This window comes from Oryx dammah, unplaced genomic scaffold, assembly GCF_014754425.2.
Source record: "Oryx dammah isolate SB20612 unplaced genomic scaffold, SCBI_Odam_1.1 HiC_scaffold_26, whole genome shotgun sequence".
Lineage (NCBI taxonomy): Eukaryota > Metazoa > Chordata > Mammalia > Artiodactyla > Bovidae > Oryx > Oryx dammah.
Genome location: NW_024070210.1, coordinates 65,771,079 through 65,789,749, shown reverse-complemented (window position 1 = coordinate 65,789,749; position 18,671 = coordinate 65,771,079). Strand labels below are relative to the sequence as shown.

At 38.6% G+C, this 18,671-nt stretch overlaps 1 protein-coding gene across 1 annotated transcript in view; it reads right to left on the bottom strand.

Moving 5' to 3' along the window:
* The window catches only part of EXD1 (exonuclease 3'-5' domain containing 1), a 36,972-nt gene that overhangs the window by 11,556 nt on the left and 6,745 nt on the right, over nt 1–18,671 (bottom strand). Inside the window, exons 2-8 of the mRNA XM_040226892.1 lie at nt 18,094–18,162; nt 11,839–11,896; nt 11,463–11,590; nt 9,395–9,453; nt 6,203–6,289; nt 426–530; nt 269–349 (exon numbers count right to left, since the gene is read on the bottom strand). Coding sequence (XP_040082826.1) covers nt 269–349; nt 426–530; nt 6,203–6,289; nt 9,395–9,453; nt 11,463–11,590; nt 11,839–11,896; nt 18,094–18,162 — 587 coding nt within the window. The remainder of the gene's footprint in view (nt 1–268; nt 350–425; nt 531–6,202; nt 6,290–9,394; nt 9,454–11,462; nt 11,591–11,838; nt 11,897–18,093; nt 18,163–18,671) is intronic.

Genomic DNA, 18,671 nt, shown 5'->3' with positions numbered 1-18,671 from the left:
GAATGTTATAGAGCTTAGAGCTTGCTTCTTACTTGAAAAATTCTGGAGCAAAATGAAGGGGAAAAAAACCCTAAATACTAACAAATAACTTTTCTGCAGTGCTTCTACAGTTCACCAAATGTTCTCACATATTGTACAAACATATTACAGGAGAAGTGGGCAGGAATGAGGCACACACAAAAAGACTTCAATCATTCATCAGACAATGCTTATTTTCTACGGAAACCATATGTACAATGGATTGATTCTAGTGTTTCCCTGTATGTACCTGGGTGTCAAAGACATTATTCAGCAAAATTCCATACTGATGAGAGAGGCAATCAGAAAGCCAACGACAGTCATGAATAACCTAAGGAATCAGAAGACAGAGTTATTAGAACCTTGTTATCACTCTTACTAGCAGATGAATCAGCTGACACACTCACCTTCAAAATTCTCTTGTCTTCTAATACCATCTGAAGTCCGTTGTTGAAAGCGCGACTTCCCAGAAGGAAAATGTCAAATAAGTAAACCCGGCTATTTGTGGCCACCTGCAATAGACCATCCAGGCACATATTGTAAGACAGAACTAGCGAAGAGGAAGACATGAAAGAAAGGGTCAAGAAAGACCTGAAAGTAATATTTAACATCCACATTTTTAAAGTAAACAATACACACTCATTGACTCTTAGGGAAATAGGTTTAAATTTATCTTAAGTTAAAAAAAAAAACCCACACTGGGATCAGCAAGTCCACATTGCTATTTTTTTTCACACTGCTATATTTAAAATGGATAACAAACAAGGTCCTATTGCATCGCACAGGGAACTCTGCTCAATATTATATGGCAGCCTGGATGGGAGGGGAGTCTGGGAAGGAATGGAAACATATATGTAGGACTGAGTCCCTTTGCTGTGCACCTGAAAATATAACATTGTTAATCAGCTACACTCCAATATAAAATAAAAAAGTTTTTAAAAAACCCACAAATACACTATCTCTGTGATCTTTCAAAAGAAAGAAAAGGACAAGTTGGTGGTTTGGCCTTTAGCTTTTTTCTTTTCTAATGTTTTATGTTTCACCTGTGGCATCCTAATATTCCAGAATTATAGGTTTAAGGGGAACTAACAGTATTTAATTCTCAATAACACAAAATGCTATTTGTCTGAATTCCATAACATGCATGGTCATGTTAGGTGTTACATAAAATTACTCAGAAGATCCTTGTCCTCTAGCAGTTTAAAACAGGCTGGCACAAATGGTAGGATGTGAAATACTGTCACTTTGATCAATTTTATACAATTTTAAGAATTATAGGTTGTTTCTGATCGTAAAAGTCACAAAGGTTATATGGTTGTATAATGTACTGAGTCAAAGAATAAAGGTAAGAACAGATCCAAATAGGTCTTGAGAGCCAGTTATGAGACAGGTGGATGGCATCTTTGTCATTTCAGGAGCTACTGTTGGTACAGTTACAATTACCAGGCCAACCAGGCACCCATTCTCAAATCTTTCATGTTGTTGCTAGAATGTGACACCTGAAATAGTCAATCTCTGCTCTTTCTCTACCTCTTTAATTATAAAAATTGAATAAACACATTATAGAAGCTTGGAAAATACTTCTTTGCTAGACTGTAAACTCTGTGAGAGAAGAGATTATGTCCACCTCACTACTCATAACTGGAGCAACAACTAGAACAGAGCCAGGCCCATGGACGACTGTTGTTCATCTTTTCAGTGAGTCAGTGCGTCATGCAGTACAACATTCCCTTCCTTTTTTTCATATAAAAACGTACATGACTCTAATACTATGCATTCAGATCTATACCTTGCTTTTTTCTCTCATAAACTTTCAGACATTTTTCTATACCATATTTTTCAACTTTTGGCAGCCACATAAGATCTGTCAAATATACTGTATTATCTCCTACTGTTAATTATTTAAGTGGCTTCTGACTTTTCATCACTATAAATGCTGCCAAGATGAACAGGTTCACACAAAATTTTTTCTCCATATTTTGAATTACTTAGGATAGATTCCCAGAAACAAACCTGAAAAGTGTGCCAAATGATAAAAAAAAAAAAAAAACAAAAAACACCTTTATGACTCTAAACAAATATTTGCTACCTTCACCTTAGGACACAATGTTATATCTGAAAATATTTGACCACAGATGAAAGTTAAACATTTAAATAATTTAAAGAAAAGCAGTGGGAAATACTGACAGAAAGAATGCAGATTAGGAAAAACAGAACAGAGAAAGAAAGATAAAATGGAAATAAAGGTTTAGGAACTGAAGCTGCCAGATACTAAGAAAAGTGAGGAGCTAGAAATAAGGCGATGGGCTGAAGGTCTGTATAAGTAAGTCTCTGAGTTATCCCTTTCCATTCCCATGGAGGACAGAAGATATGTTCTCTGGATAAATCCAATGAGAGAGGCTCTAGGGTTGGGAATATAAGATACAGAAGAGGGCAGAGGGTTGGTAATGGAGTCAGAAATGAGTCTGCACACTGAATTCTGAGCCTCCAGGCCTCTTCCCTTGTAGCTTCCAGCTTGACATCACCAGCTGGCATTGGAACAAGAGGATTGAGGGTTCCAGGGAAGATGGCTTCAAGACAAAAATGCAGCCCAGGTTATCAGAATAGATGTAAGCCTGTGAAAAACTATACTGAGGGGAAAATATGGGAAGGCTTAGCCACAAATGAAAGGAAAACAAAGCTAATAAGATGGCAATTATCAATTCTATGAAAAACAAAAAGTTGGGCAAGAAAAGAATAATCTTACTGGCTCAACAAGGAGCAATGGTTACATAGTCATAATCACATACAGCCTGAATCCTGTCTTAATCAAAAATTGGGATATAAATTCCCCCACCAAAAAAAAACCACCCCACCAGAAATACTACTTTAAAAAGACACACAACCCAATATTCAAAGCAGCATTATTTACAATAGGTTATTACCTGGAAATAACCTAAGTGTTCATCAACAGGTGAAAGGAAAAAGAAGTGTTGGGAGACACACACATACAATGGACTACTACTCAGTTATAAAAGAGAACACACTCTTGTCATTCACAGCAACATGGATGGACCTGGAAGGCGTTACCAGACACAGAAAGAGAAATGCTGTAGGATATCACTTATATGTGGAATCTAAAAAATACAACAAACCAGTGAATATAACAAAAAAGAAGTCAACTCACAGAGAACAAACTAGTAGGGGAATATAGGGGTAGGGGAGCAGGAGGTACAAACTATTGGGTGTAATATAGGCTCAAGAACATATTGTACAACATGGGGAATACAGCCAACAATTTTGTAATAACTGTAAGTGGACAGTAACCTTTAAAAATTATATAAAAATATGGGTTTCTCTGGTGGCTCAGTGGTAAAGAATTCACCTGCCAATATAGGAGACACAGGTTTAGTCCCTGATCCAGGAAGATCCCACACACTGAGGAGCAACTAAGACTGTGCACCACAATTACTGAGCCTGTGCTCTGGAGTTCGGGAGCTGCAACTACTTAGCCCGCTTGCCCTAAAGCCCAGGCTCCATAAGAAGAGAAACCACCACAGTAAAAAAAAAGCCTGTGCACCACAGCTAGAGAGTAGTCCCTGCTTGCCACAACTGAAGAAAAGCCCATGCGGCAATGAGACCCCAACACTCCCAAATTAAATAAATTAATCAAATTATTTTTAAAAATCAGTAGTATTCTTATAAAAAGTTATATAAAAATAAAAATTCTTAAAAATTGGGATATAGCTACATTGGTAGGTTCTATGGAATGTGGGTGTGATAGAGAGCAAAATCTTTATTTAGTATAATAGAAGTTAATAATTTGTAAAACTAACTAATAAAGAGAACAATGACCAATTATTAGAAAAAGGGAAACAGAAATATTTCAGTATGTTAAAAGTCACTGCCTCTGTATTTTGTGTGTCTGGTTCCCTGGTTTTTGAGGCTGCTACCAGAGGATGCCCCTTGATGGCATGGCTCTGGTGCTGGGGTGACTTGTATTTGTAGGTCCTACAGGACTGTGGCAATTGGAGGGACAGTTCTTGGCAGGCTACCACAAACCCCGCCCAGGGCACTACACAGACAGTGGACTGGGGCACATGCTCCAGTCTTTCTGTGAAGGAGAACTCTTTACTTGTCCTGGAGCTTCAGCCTGAGGGGCAGGTTCCAGGGTTGGTATACTTTAGGGGCCTATGGAGCTGCTCTCAAGGAACATAAGCTGTGGACTCCATCTTGACGCTTTCCCTCACTCCAGCTTGCCGATGTCACCCAGAAGAGTGCCTAATACACTCATCTGGAACCCTGATTTCTGTAACTGCCATGCAGGGGACATCTCCAGATTTCCCAGCTCTACTGGCCAGCAAGGTTTACGCTTGTGGTTCCATCAGTTCAGTTCAGTTGCTCAGTCGTGTCTGACACTTTGAGACTCCATGAACCGCAGCATACCAGGTCTCCCTGTCCATCACCAACTCCCAGAGTCCACCCAAACCCATGTCCATTGAGTCGGTGATGCCATCCAACCATCTCATCCTCTGTCATCCCCTTCTCCTCCTGACCTCAATCTTTCCCAGCATCAGGGTCTTTTCAAATGAGTCAGCTCTTCGCATCAGGTGGCCAAAGTACTGGAGTTTCAGCTTCAGCATCAATCCTTCCAATGAACACCCAGGACTGATCTCTTTTAGGATGGACTGGTTGGATCTCCTTGCAGTCCAAGGGACTCTCAAGAGTCTTCTCCAACACCACAGTTCAAAAGCATCAATTCTTCGACTCTCGGTATTTTTTTATAGTCCAACTCTCACAACCATACATGACTACTGGAAAAACCATAGCCTTGACTAGATGGACCTTTGTTGACAAAGTAATGTCTCTGCTTTTTAATATGCTGTCTAGGTTGGTCATAACTTTCCTTCCAAGGAGTAAGCGTCTTTTTATTTCATGGCTGCAGTCACCATCTGCAGTGATTTTGGAGCCCCCCCAAATAAAGTCAGCCACTGTTTCCACTGTTTCCCTACCTATTTCCTATGAAGTGATGGGACCAGATGCCATGATCTTAGTTTTCTAAATGTTGAGCTTTAAGCCAACTTTTTCACTCTCCTCTTTCACTTTCATCAAGAGGCTCTTTAGTTCTTCTTCACTTTCTGCCATAAGGATGGTGTCATCTGCATATGTGAGGTTATTGATATTTCTCCCGGCAATCTTGATTCCAGCTTGTGCTTCATCCAGCTCAGCGTTTCTCATGATGTGGTCCCATAGGACTGTATATATTTGCATACTTTAAAAAGCTGATAGCTAAGGGTTTCACTTCCAGTCGCCCTGAGTCTATGTGCTGAGATCATCTCCATGGGGACACTGACAGGTCTCGGGATATCCTCAACTATTGGGAGTTATTAAAAGTGTAACAGGCTGCTTAGACAGCAAAGAAGTTTGAAAGACAACCAGGAGCTAAGGCAGAGTTGAATAACAAGGTAGGCTGATATAAGTCTTCATTCAAAAGATGGAGGACATTGGTTGGGAATTCAGCTGGCTTTTTTGGCCCACTCCCCCTTTAAATACCAACCCATGGGGCCCGAGTGGTGAAGAACCCACTTGCCAATGCAGGAAACTAAGAGACAAGGCTTCAATTCTTGGTTTGGGGAAATCTCCTGGAGGAGGGCATGGCAACCCACTCAAGTATTCTTGCCTGGAGAATCCCATGGACAGGAGAGCCTGGCAGGTTACAGCCCATAGGGTCACAAAGAGTCAGACAAGGCTGAAGCGATTTAGCACACACACCCCTTAAATACTGATGCTGCTGAGTTTGATCCAAACATGGTTACCCATCCTCTAGCTAGTCAAGGCTCAGTACAAACTTCTTTGGATATAATAGAGACCCTCATCTGACATCTCCTTGATCTAGGAAAATGAAAATGATGTGGCAGAAATCTACTGTGGAAAGTTACCAACCAGAAGGAAAGATAAGACATTCTCTATATATCTAAGGCAAGAGAACAGAGCTGAGAAAGAAGACCTTAAGTAGAGTCTATGAGACATCACCAATGATTATAAAGCTCTTTCCTTTTGAAAATAATAAACTTGAGTACAAGGAAACTGAAAGACATTCCAAACAAGTTACAGGACAGCAACACTGGGGTGACATAAAAAGACAATTACAATAAATTTACCAGTGAATCTACAATTATTTCAAAAGTTTGAAGAACTCTCTCACCTGAAGCCAACATAGTTTCCCATGACGACACACATTAGCTCCTTCTGCGGCCACACTCAGGACACTTTGCTTCTTGATGTGGAGCATCTGGTGAGAAAAGGAAGAAAATAAAAACCTCCAGGAAATAAATGGTGCAATTATGATATCATGAATGGCACAAGTAAAATTGCTAGAAATAAACAAATTGGATCATACTTTTTAAACTTACAAAATCCCAAACACATTTGCTTCATGCACACACAAACACACACACACACACATCACAGTGAATACCTCTGATCTTCTTTTCAGTGTTCACAAAGTTATTCCACAACTGGAAAATAAATCATTCATATCGCAAATGCTAATAAGAGTTGAAAACTCAGAGATCTTTTGTCACCATTGATGTTACAGTGAACAACTTCTAGTCCTTATGGCAAGATTCTTCATGCAAAAAACAGCAAACTAACACAGGGCAACTTACTGTACCAAAAGGGAACTCACACGGTAGCTGAGTCTCACAGTATCTACTGCTCAGAATGAGAAAAACAGACTCAACAAATCCTTTAAAGTCTTGGATTCATTAAATTACTCAAAACTGAAATAAGAGTATCCCCAAAACACACGTTGGTCCTCAATTTAAATCTACAATTTTATCATATTTCAAAACATTATACAATTCTAAAATCCCTACTCCATAATCCATGAAAATATCTATATGGCACAAGATTCTCCCCATTTTACAGGTAAATAAATTACTCAAGAATAGAAGGGCAAAGCAATGTACACTAGCACACAATATCTTTCTTTTTAGAGCATAAAGTTTTCTATACTCTGAGTATCTTACATCAATGATTAAAAAAGGGGACTGAATTTCAGATTCATTCTCAATCAACAAGAAGGCTGCAAAACCAGGAACAAAGGCTGTATTTCCCTATTGATAAGAATTTCCAACCAGCTATTTAAATTTCCAGAGCAAAGGTTCTCATCTTATTTTTTGCTGCTGTCATGGATCCTTTAAAGCATCTGTTGATATATTTTAAAATTCTTATAACAATTAAAATGACAATGGAATATATATTTCTCTAAAGAAAATATACAATGGGAAAAGAATCTTAAAAAAAAGTAGGTATATGTAGAACCGATTTACTTTATTGTACACCTGAAATTGACACAACATTGTAAGTCAACTATACTTCAGTAAAAATTTGTTAAAAATAGCCAATAAGCACATGAAAATATGTTTAATGCTATTAGCCTTTAGGGAAATGCAAATCAAAACCACAAAGATGTATTATTACTTCATACCACTAGGATGGCTATAATTAAAATGACAGGTAATAAGTGTAGATGAGCATGTGGAGAAACTGGAACCCTCATATCCTGCTGGTAGGAAAGTAAAATGGTGCAGCAGCTTTGCAAAACAGTACCATCTAATCCTCAGAGTTAAACACAGAATCATTATATGAACCAGCAACTCCACTTGTAATTACCTATCCAGGAGAAATGGAAACATATGCCCACACAAAGACTTGTACAATGTGTGTTCACAGCAGCATTATTCATAACAGCCAAAAAAGTAAAAACAACCCAAGTGTCCCTCAAATGGTGAAAGGATAAATGAAATATGGTATATCTATACAAAGGAATATTATTTGGCAACAAAAATAAATGAAATACCGATATGTGCTATAACGCAAAATTTGAAAGTATTATTCTAGGTGAAAGAAGCCAAACCAATCACAAATAACCATACATTGTATGATCTCATTTATATGAAATATCCTAAACAAGCAAATTCATAGAGGCAGAAAATAGATTAGTGGTTGCCAGGGGCTGGGGGACTGAGGAGGGATTGGAGGTATTGACTAGGAATATGGTGTTTCCTTTTGGGGTATTAAAAATGTTCTAAAATTCATTTTGGTAATGGATGTACAGTTCTGTGAATATGCTAAAAGCTGGTGAAGCATACATTTTAAATTGTCAAATTTTATGGCATGTGAATTATATCTCAATAAAGCTGTTTAAAAAAAAGAATATAGTTGAAAGTTAACACTCTATTAAAAAATATACCTGGGCATACGTGAGCATAAGCTTGTATCTAAACAGAAAAACCTAATGACTTCCCTGACGTCTATATGTGAATCATAACCTAGGCTGAATAGTTAGTTACTGCCACATGTCAAATTAATGAATCATAAAGAAATTGCCTAAACAGAGATCCAGTCTTTTTAAAATATAAGTAAAAAAATTTCTGACTCTCCTCTAAAACTGCCAATGACTCTCCATCTTACTCAAGTCAAACTTGAAATCTTTATGTCTAAAAATCCCTACCTGATCTGCTTCCTGCCCACTTCCATTTCTTAACACTCTTTCACTGTGGTCCTGCCACAAGGACCTCCCTGCTGCCTCTGCATACAATTCAAGTGTTTCAGCTACAGGGCCTTAGCTCTTGCTAATCATGCTTTCTTTAACTTTTTTACCTAATTATCCACATGATTAGCTCCCTTACTTCTTTTAAGGTTTCCACTTCACTGTCACCTCTTCACAGAGGTTTTCTGTCTGCCCTAAATAAAATAGAAACTCTTTAACATTCTATTCACCCTACTATACTTTTGTTTTCTTTATAGCATTTATCATCAATTGACATATAATTATTTACTTTCTTGTATTAAAATAAGCTCCTTCAGGGCTGGAACTTTATCTTTTTTTTCTGTTTTTCATATAGAATTTTTTAAATTAATTTTTGGTCATGCTGAGTCTTCATTGCTGCCTTTGGGCTTTCTCTAGTTGTAGTGCTTGGTCTTCTCACTGCATGGGGTTCTCTTGCACAGGCTCTAGGTGAGCAGGATTCAGTAGTTGCAGCACATACGCTCAGTAGTTATGGCTCTTGGGCCCTACAGGGTATGCTCAGTATTGTGGCGAATGGGCTTAGTTACTCTGATCCACTTAGAATCTTCCTGGACCAGGGATCAAACCCATGTCCCCACCATTGGCAGGCAGATTTTCATCTGCTGCACCACTAGGAAAGTCCTGGAATTTTATCATTATTTTATACCAGACCTCAGAACAATGCCTGGCACAAAGTAGGCACTCAGGTATTGTTAAATTATTAGGGAAAACAGTGATCTTACAATAAGAGAAAAATTTATGAGACATAGACATGATACCCATTTGCAGACAATACTGAGGATGACTAAGGGCAATACTTACTGCAGCACCAAACTTCTGCTGGAACTGATCAATGACTGTGTATGTCACCTCCTCTTCCTCTACAGGAAAACAATATTATATATATTTGTCTTCCTTGGCAACAGAATAGCCCTCCCACTAATTTTAGCCATACTCCTAAACTCCAACTCAACTGAACTCAAATGTCTAGAAGTACTGAGACTATGTCTAGAATACTGAGAACTATTTCATTATCACCTGTATTAGTCCATCCCACTATTAGCATCTGACTTGTCAACTGAGAATAAACAAAAGCCCCAGTGATCATAATCTCATAAAGTGAAACATTTACTCATTTCCTGTGATAATCCATGTTTCCCTCATCATAGGTTTATGTTTTAAATATTTCAAGACAAGTACTTCCTTTTTTAAAAAAATTTTATACAATTGTTAAAGGTTACACTCCATTTAAAGTTATTACAAAATAGTGACTGTATTCCCCGGTGTTGTACAATACATCCTTGCAGCCTATCTTACACACAATAATTAGTACCTCCCATTCCCCCACCCATATATCACTCCCTAAATTGGTAACCATTAGTTTGTGTTCTGTATCCATGAATCCACTTCTTTTTTGTTATATTCACTAGTTTGCTGTAATTTTTAGATTCCACATATGTGATATCATACAGTATTTAAGGTGTTCCTATATTAGGCACATATATATTTATATTATATCTTCTTCCTGGATTGATCCCTTGACCATTATGTAGTGCCTTTTTTTGTCTCTTAAAACAGTCTTTGTTTTAAAGTCTATTTTGTCTGATAATGAGTATTGCTACTCCAGCTTTCTTTTGATTTCCATTGTTCTGTAATACTGTCTTCCATCCCCCCATATAGTATTTAAGACATATGCTTTCTAAAAGCACATTCATAATAAAAAGTAGCATTTTAAATTAGTTCTGGTGATGGGCCAATGTCCACATATTTGGAATTCTCTGAATCCTGAAAATTATTTTTCTAATTATGTAATTTAAAATATTAGAGGTATAGCATAACATATACTAATGTGTCTAGAAGGAAACACAGGAGGAAATCTTTGTGACTTTGAGTTAGGAAAGATTTCTTAGATATGACATCAATAGCACAATCCATAAAAGAAAGAAAATGGATAAACTGTACATCAAAGTTTAAAATGTCTTCTCTTCAAGAGATTCTTTAAGACAATGAAAAAACAAAGCATAGACTTGCAGAAAATATTTGCAAAGCATGTATTTGAGAAAAGACTTGTATCCAGAATATATATAAAAAAAAAAAACTTCCAGCACTGAATAATAAGAGAACAATCAAATAAGAAAATAAACAAGATATGAATAAACATTCACCAAAGATGTTCAGATGTCAAATAAGCACATTAAAAAATCCTCAACATCCTTAGTCATTAGGGAAATGAAAAAAACAACCAACCAACTTCCAATGGTTTCTCTTCTCACTGCAGAGTAAAAACCAAGTCCTTTTAATGATCAACAAAATCTTCCATGATCCACTCACCCCACCTCATTCCAAATTGCTCTCCTTACTCCGGCTATACTCATTTCCTTACTGTCCCTTCAAATTGTGGCATATTCCTCTTTTGGGCCTTTGCATTTATTCATTATTTATGCCTAAAAACCAGTTCCTCCGATATTCATACATTTTGATCCCTCACTTCCTTCAAGATTTTACTTTAAATGTCACCATTTCATTGAGACCTTTTCTGGACACCCCGAAATTGTAAAACCGCCCTCTTCACACATTTCTTCTCATTCATTTTTTCTACTTAACATGTGGCACAAGCAAACTACATAGTATACTAATTTATCTTATTTAGTGTGTTTCATGAACCATAACTCAAGGAGTGTAGAGATACCAAACTTTAGTATCCCCAGTGTCTGGCAGACAGTGTGCATGCAAATATTAAAAAAACAAATGAATCACGATCTTTTATTTGGACCCTAGAAACAATGTCCTAGCTGAGAGTTCCACATAGAACTCTGACTTTGGTTTATACCAACTCTGAAGAACTCTGAATCACAAAAAAGCCTAGAAAATTCAGAGCCCTAGTACTCACCAGATGGGCTGTACTGGAGGTCATTCAGAAGAGAGGTTATTGGCACCTCAGGGGCAGGAGAAGCAGGCTTATGTACATTTCGGTCTTCATCTTTTATTGTATCCATCTTGGTTCTTTCTGTATTTAGACTATACTTACAAAAAACAACACTTAGGTGAACTTGTTCTTTGTTGTTAATGCCATACACACATCAGTGGTAAGGACTCCGGACCTTTCATAGAGAACCCATTCATCCACTGCTTACACTGATTTGCAGATACCATCTACCTGTTTCTTCATTTTAGGAACTACACAACTAGTGAATTAGAGTTAAGGTTTCCTACCCTAATGTGTATATTTGGGTAACATCATAATTAAGAAAATCATTCCATCATACCTAACAGATGAAGCCTTTTCTCTTACTGCACCTTGTTCCACTTCATCCAGTAGTTCCACTGTAAAATAACCAGATGGATTTCAACAGGGCTTCCAACCTGAAAGCAGTTTACCACTCCTCTCTCACCCACACCCACAGTTTGATTATGTAACACAGACAGTAATTGGGAATGAAATGTTAGTCCATAGAGGACTTCACTGATCAGTAACAAATAGAGCAGAAAAGACTAACCAAAGTACTGAAGAGCCCTAATCTTATATCTCTACATAGCTTTCTTGGTCATTTAGCAGCATTAGGAACCTCTCTAGATGTCCACTTTACCCTTTCTGTTCCAGGGCATGGTTGTGGTCAAGCAGATTGGTTCTAGAGACATCTTTTCTTTCCTTTTTATTTCCATCCTAATGCATCTTCCCTCACACTATGTACTGTTTGGGGTTTTACTCTTAAATCATTCACACTGACTCAGAGGCTGGTACACTAAAGGTCAGAAACATAAAAGGTAACAAAAGGTAAACTGGAAATCACAAAAGAAATATGAGAGAGACATTCCACAGAGACTCTGAAACCACTTTTTTTTAACCTAATGGTTCATGGAATACAGGGAAATGTATTGATATATCATTGATTCTAAGATGCACATTTTAAACAGCTCTGAAATTGGATATGACTTACAGTAAATACATATGATAATTAAACTGGCAGCTTTTTTCTTTCTTAGAGTGGAAAAAGAAATAATGCACCTTATCATTGATGGCATCTAAGATTCAATTAAGTATACTTGGGTACTACTCAGTGTGGGGAGAAGCTTCTCAGGGGTCACTATGTTTCAAAATGTCTCTTTTTCCTACATTCTAAAAGTAATGAGTTTTGGTCAGAGAAAGCAAAATTCACTGAAAACAGGTATTAGTCGATTATTATCCTTCATCTTGACAGTTCTTATTTGAGGTGCTTTCAGCACCTTGGAGACCCCTCCATGGCTGACTAAGCTACAGAGCAACAAAAGAAGGAGATGACCATTCTCTGACCTTAAAATTATGAATGAAGTCCAAATCGTGAGAATGAATTTAGGAAGAAATGAATCCATCTGTACAGATCCCAAAGCTGGTCAGTGGTCAGTCTTCTCCTGAGTTAGGAGATGGTGGGAGTGATTCCTTCATTTATTTTTACAAACTCATCTACAGCCTAGCTTTGTTCCAGTCCAGAACTCTGCTCTATTGCAAAGTCTAACAGTCAAAACACAATTAAGAATCACTCTACTACTACCACCATCACTGGCATTTTGAAAACGTGTTCAAGGGACAAAGTGTTTTCAGCAGCGTTCAGTTCGGTTCAGTTGCTCAGTTGTGTCCAACTCTTTGTGACCCCATGGACTGCAGCATGCCAGGCCTCCCTGTCCATCACCAACTCCCAGAGTTTACTCAAACTCATGTCCATTGAGTCGGTGATGCCATCCAACCATCTCATCCTCTGTTGTGCCCTTCTCCTCCTGCCTTCAATCTTTCCCAGCATCAGGGTCTTTTCAAATGAGTCAGTTCTTTGCATCAGGTGGCCAAAGTATTGGAGTTTCAGCTTCAGCATCAGTCCTTCCAATGAATATTCAGGACTGATTTCCTTTAGGATGGACTGGTTGGATCTCCTTGCAGTCCAAGGGACTCTTAAGAGTCTTTTCTAACACCACAGTTCAAAAGCATCAATTCTTCGGTGGTCAACTCTCACATCCATATATTACTACTGGGAAAACCATAGCTTTGACTAGACGGACCTTTGTTGGCAAAGTAATGTCCCTGCTTTTTAATATGCTATCTATGTTTGTCATAGTTTTTCTTCCAAGGAGCAAGTGTCTTAATTTCATGGCTGCAGTCACCATCTGCAGTGATTTTGGAGCCCAAAATAATAAAGTCTCTCACTGTTTCTACTGTTTCCCCATCTATTTGCCATAAAGTGATGGGACTAGATGCCATGATCTTAGTTTTTCTGAATGTTGATCTTTAAGTCAACTTTTTCACTCTCCTCTTTCACTTTCATCAAGAGGCTCTTTAGTTCTTATTCACTTTCTGCCATAAGGGTGGTGTCATCTGCATATCTGAGGTTATTGATATTTCTCCCGGCAATCTTGATTCCAGCTTGTGCTTCTTCCGGCCCAGTGTTTCTCATGATGTACTCCGCATATAAATTAAATAAACAGGGTGACAATACACAGCCTTGACATACTGCTTTCCCAATTTGGAACCAGTCTGTTATTCTATGTCCACTTCTAACTGTTGCTTCCTGACCTGCATTCAGATTTCTCAGGAGGCAGATCAGGTGGTCTGGTATGCCCATCTCTTTCAGAATTTTCCAGTTTGTGGTGATCCACACAGTAAAAGGCTTTGGCATAGTCAATAAAGCAGAAATAGGTGTTTTTCTGGAACTCTTGCTTTTTTGATGAGCCAGCAGATGTTGGCAATTTGATCTCTGGTTCCTCTGCCTTTTCTAAATCCAGCTTGAACATCTGGAAGTTCACGATTCACATACTGTTGAAGCCTGGCTTGGAGAATTTTGAGCATTACTTTACTAGCATGTGAGATGAGTGCAATTGTGCGGTAGTTTGAGCATTCTTTGGCATTGCCTTTCTTTGGGATTGGAACGAAAACTGACCTTTTCCAGTCCTGTGGCCACTGCTGAGTTTTCCAAATTTGTTGGCATATTGAGTGCAGCACTTTCACAGCATCATCTTTCAGAATTTGAAATAGCCCAACTGGAATTATATCACCTCCACTAGCTTTGTTCGTGGTGATGCTTCCTAAGGCCCACTTGACTTCACATTCCAGGATGTCTGGCTCTAGGTGAGTGATTACACCATCGTGATTATCTGGATCATGAAGATCTTTTTTGTATAGTTCTTCTGTGTATTCTTGTCACCTCTTCTTAATATCTTCTGCTTCTGTTAGGTCCATACCATTCCTGTCCTCTATTGTGCCCATCTTTGCATGAAATGTTTCCTTGGTATCTCTAATTTTCTTGAAGAGATCTCTAGTCTTTCCCATTCTATTGTTTTCCTCTTTCTTTGCACTGATTACTGAGGAAGGCTTTCTTATCTCTCCTTGCTATTCTTTAGAACTCTGCATTTAAACGGGTATATCTTTCCTTTTCTCCTTTGCTTTTCACTTCTCTTCTTTTCAAAGCTATTTGTAAGGCCTCCTCAACCAGCCATTTTGCTTTTTTTCATTTTTTTTTTCCTGCGGATGGTCTTGATCCCTGTCTCCTGTACAATGTCACGAACCTCCACCCACAGTTCTTCAGGTACTCTGTCTATCAGATATAGTCCCTTAAATCTATTTGTCACTTCCACTGTATAATCGTAAGGGATTTGATTTAGGTCTTACCTGAATGATCTAGTGGTTTTCCCTACTTTCTTCAATGTAAGTCTGAATTTGGCAATAAGGAGTTCATGATCTGAGCCACAGTCAGGTCCCGGTCTTGTTTTTGCTGACTGTATAGAGCTTCCCCATCTTTGGCTACAAAGAATATAATCAATCTGATTTTGGTGTTGACTATCTGGTGATATCAATGTGTACAGTCTTGTGTTGAAGACAGTGTTTGCTATGACCAGTGTGTTCTCTTGGCAAAACTCTATTAGTCTTTGCTCTGCTTCATTTTGTACTCCAAGGCCAAATTTGTCTGTTACTCCAGGTGTTTCTTGACTTCCTACTTTTGTTTTCCAATCCCCCATAATGCAAAGGACATCTTTTTTGGGTGTTAGTCCTAGGATATCATGTAGGTATTCATAGAATTGTTCAATGTCAGCTTCTTCAGCATTACTGGTTGGGGCATAGAGTTGGATTACTATGATATTGAATGGTTTGCCTTGGAAATGAACAGAAATAATTCTGTCGTTTTTGAGTCTGCACCCAAATACTGCATTTCGGACTCTTCTGTTAACTATGATGGCTATTCCATTTCTTCTAAGGGATTCTTGCCCACAGTAGTAGATATAACAGTCATCTGAGTTAAATTCACCCATTCCAGTCCATTTTAGTTCGCTGATTCCTAAAATGTTGACGTTCACTCTTGCCATCTGTTTGACCACTTCCAATTTGCCTTGATTCATGGACCTAACATTCCAGTTCCTATGCAATATTGCTCTTTACAGCATCGGACTTTGCGTCTATCACCAGTCACATCCACAACTGGGTGTTCTTTTTGCTTTGGCTCCATCTCTTCATTCTTTCTGGAGTTCAGTTCAGTTCAGTCTCTCAGTCATGTCTGACTCTCTGCGACCCCATGAATCGCAGCACGCCAGGCCTCCCTGTCCATCACCAACTCCTGGAGTTCACTCAGACTCGCATCCATCGAGTCAGTGATCCCATCCAGCCACCTCATCCTCTGTCGTCCCCTTCTCTTCTAGCCCCAATCCCTCCCAGCATCAGAGTCTTTTCCAATGAGTCAACTCTTCACATCAAGTGGCCAAAGTACTTGAGTTTCAGCTTCAGCATCAGTCCTTCCAAAGAAATCCCAGAGCTGATCTCCTTCAGAATGGATTGGTTCGATCCCCTTGCAGTCCAAGGGACTCTCAAGAGTCTTCTCCAGCACCACAGTTCAAAAGCATCAATTCTTCAGCACTCAGCTTTCTTCACAGTCCAACTCTCACATCCATACATGACCACAGGAAAAACCATAGCCTTGACTAGACAGACCTTTGTTGGCAAGGTAATGTCTCTGCTTTTCTATGTACTATCTAGGTTGGTCATAACTTTCCTTCCAAGGAGTAAGCGTCTTTTAATTTCATGGCTGCACTCACCATCTGCAGTGATTTTGGAGCCAAAAAAATATAAGGTCTGGCATTAGTTCTCTACTAATCTCCAGTAGCATATTGAGCACCTACTGATCTGAGGAGTTCATCTTTCAGTGTCCTATCTTTTTGCCTTTCATACTGTTCATGGGGTTCTCAAGTAGCATACTGAGTGAGAAAGTGCAATTAGATAAGCTGGCTGGACTTGTCTGCTTTAAAGTAGGTCTCGACTGGCAGTCATTAATTTAGTGAGATTTTCATCTCTCACTAAAGTCTATTTAGCTCACAAAACAATCTTTCAAGAAGTAGTAATCTCTCATTTACAGGAGTCCTTTTCCTTCCTCGTATTTGCCTCAGTGATCAGAAATGCACAGTTCTATGAGGTCCTAGGTCTTCCATTCCCCCAATCCCTTCCACCCAATACTGGTATTTACTCTTCCTTGGAGGGCTTTTTGCTTTTGTGTTCTTGAAAGCAAGAACAGTTCTTGTTTGCAACCTTTTCCCTCTTATTTCATTTGGCTTGTCTGAAGCCCACTGACCAGATGAGTATCTATATTTCTTTAGGCAAATAATTGGATCTATTCTTGCTAAATGGTTTTTGCTGGCAGAAATAAAGAGTGGGGCCGCTTCCTGTAATTGCAAAACCCCAGAAGGTCTGAAAACCAAAAATTTTGTGTAACTCTTTTGGGAGCAAAACCTGAACTGTCATACTACTTATAGTCCTATTTTATCCCACTTAGTATGATTATCCACCCATTTTTCTGCAGAAATGTGTTATTAGAGTGCTGACCAGACCCACTTGAAGTGTTATGTAATTGACCAGTATATACCCTTTGTTATTGTTTAGTTGCTAAGTAGTGTCTGACTCTTTTGCAACCCCATGGGCTCCATAGGAGCCCACAAGGTTCCCATGTCCATGGAATTCTTCAGGCAAGAATTCTGGAGTGGGTTGCCATTTCCTTCCCCAAGAGATCTTCCCTACGTTGGGATCGTACCCGGGTCTCTCTCATTCCAGGCGGAGTCTTTACTGTCTGAGCCACCAGGGAAGCCCCCTTACCCTTTGTTAGGTTTTCAAAAATCCAGAACTAGACTTGGGTTCTGAAACATTTCGCTCCAAGGTTTCAAATAATGTACTGTGGATGTACTGTGAACGTGTGGTGTTAAAATCACTTGTTGAACAAGATTAACTCCTCTCTGTTCAGACTGATAACTCTGCTTGCAAACTGACCTCTAATATTGAGAACCAGCTGTCCTCACATTGTAAAACCAAGATGATTAAAATTCTTTAAGACAGTTCTGTTCACAGTACCTACTACAACAGTAAGATAAGGGACACTTCTCAAATACCAACTTTAAGAGTTCATAAATGCAAGACAACATCTTGAGCCACCCCCTCACCACCAAATATTGGAATGAGGCAGAGCAGTGAGCTTCCTGCTACTGCAAATCCTGATATCAGCAAGTAGGAAACATGAAGCTCTCACCATTCACAATCTCATGTCCAAAAAACATCTTCACTCCTGGGACACTTAGACCAGTCTCTACATTCTTCACTGTTATAGAAAACAATTCATTTAATTAATTAAAAAGTAATATTCCCTAAAATTGTAAGAAAATATGATGCCTCTCAAAATTGCCCAAATCTGAATTTTATAAAAATCACCAAATTATCTTCCCTAAGGAATAAAGAGTCAAAGCTAAAATATAGCTAAATTACAAAGCTATAACATTGAAACAAGTAGTATAAAGAACACAGGGAACCCCAGAATGATCAAAGATCATTCACTGAAAGAGCTGTAGTAATACACCAAATTTAAACTTCTGCCAAGAATATTCTAAGGCTTCTGGGGCTAAAGACTATCTATTTATTATATTTTTACTGATTTTTTTATTCCACCTAACTCCAGAAAAAAATTTAAGGCATCTGACTACTTCTAGAGTCCACACCCTTTTCATGCTACATGCCTGATCTATGAATTTTCAGAGACAACAGCCCAACTCCTGGCCCAATTACAGGCTCTTCCATGAGGAAGTAAAGGATTTAGAAGTTTAGATGTCATGT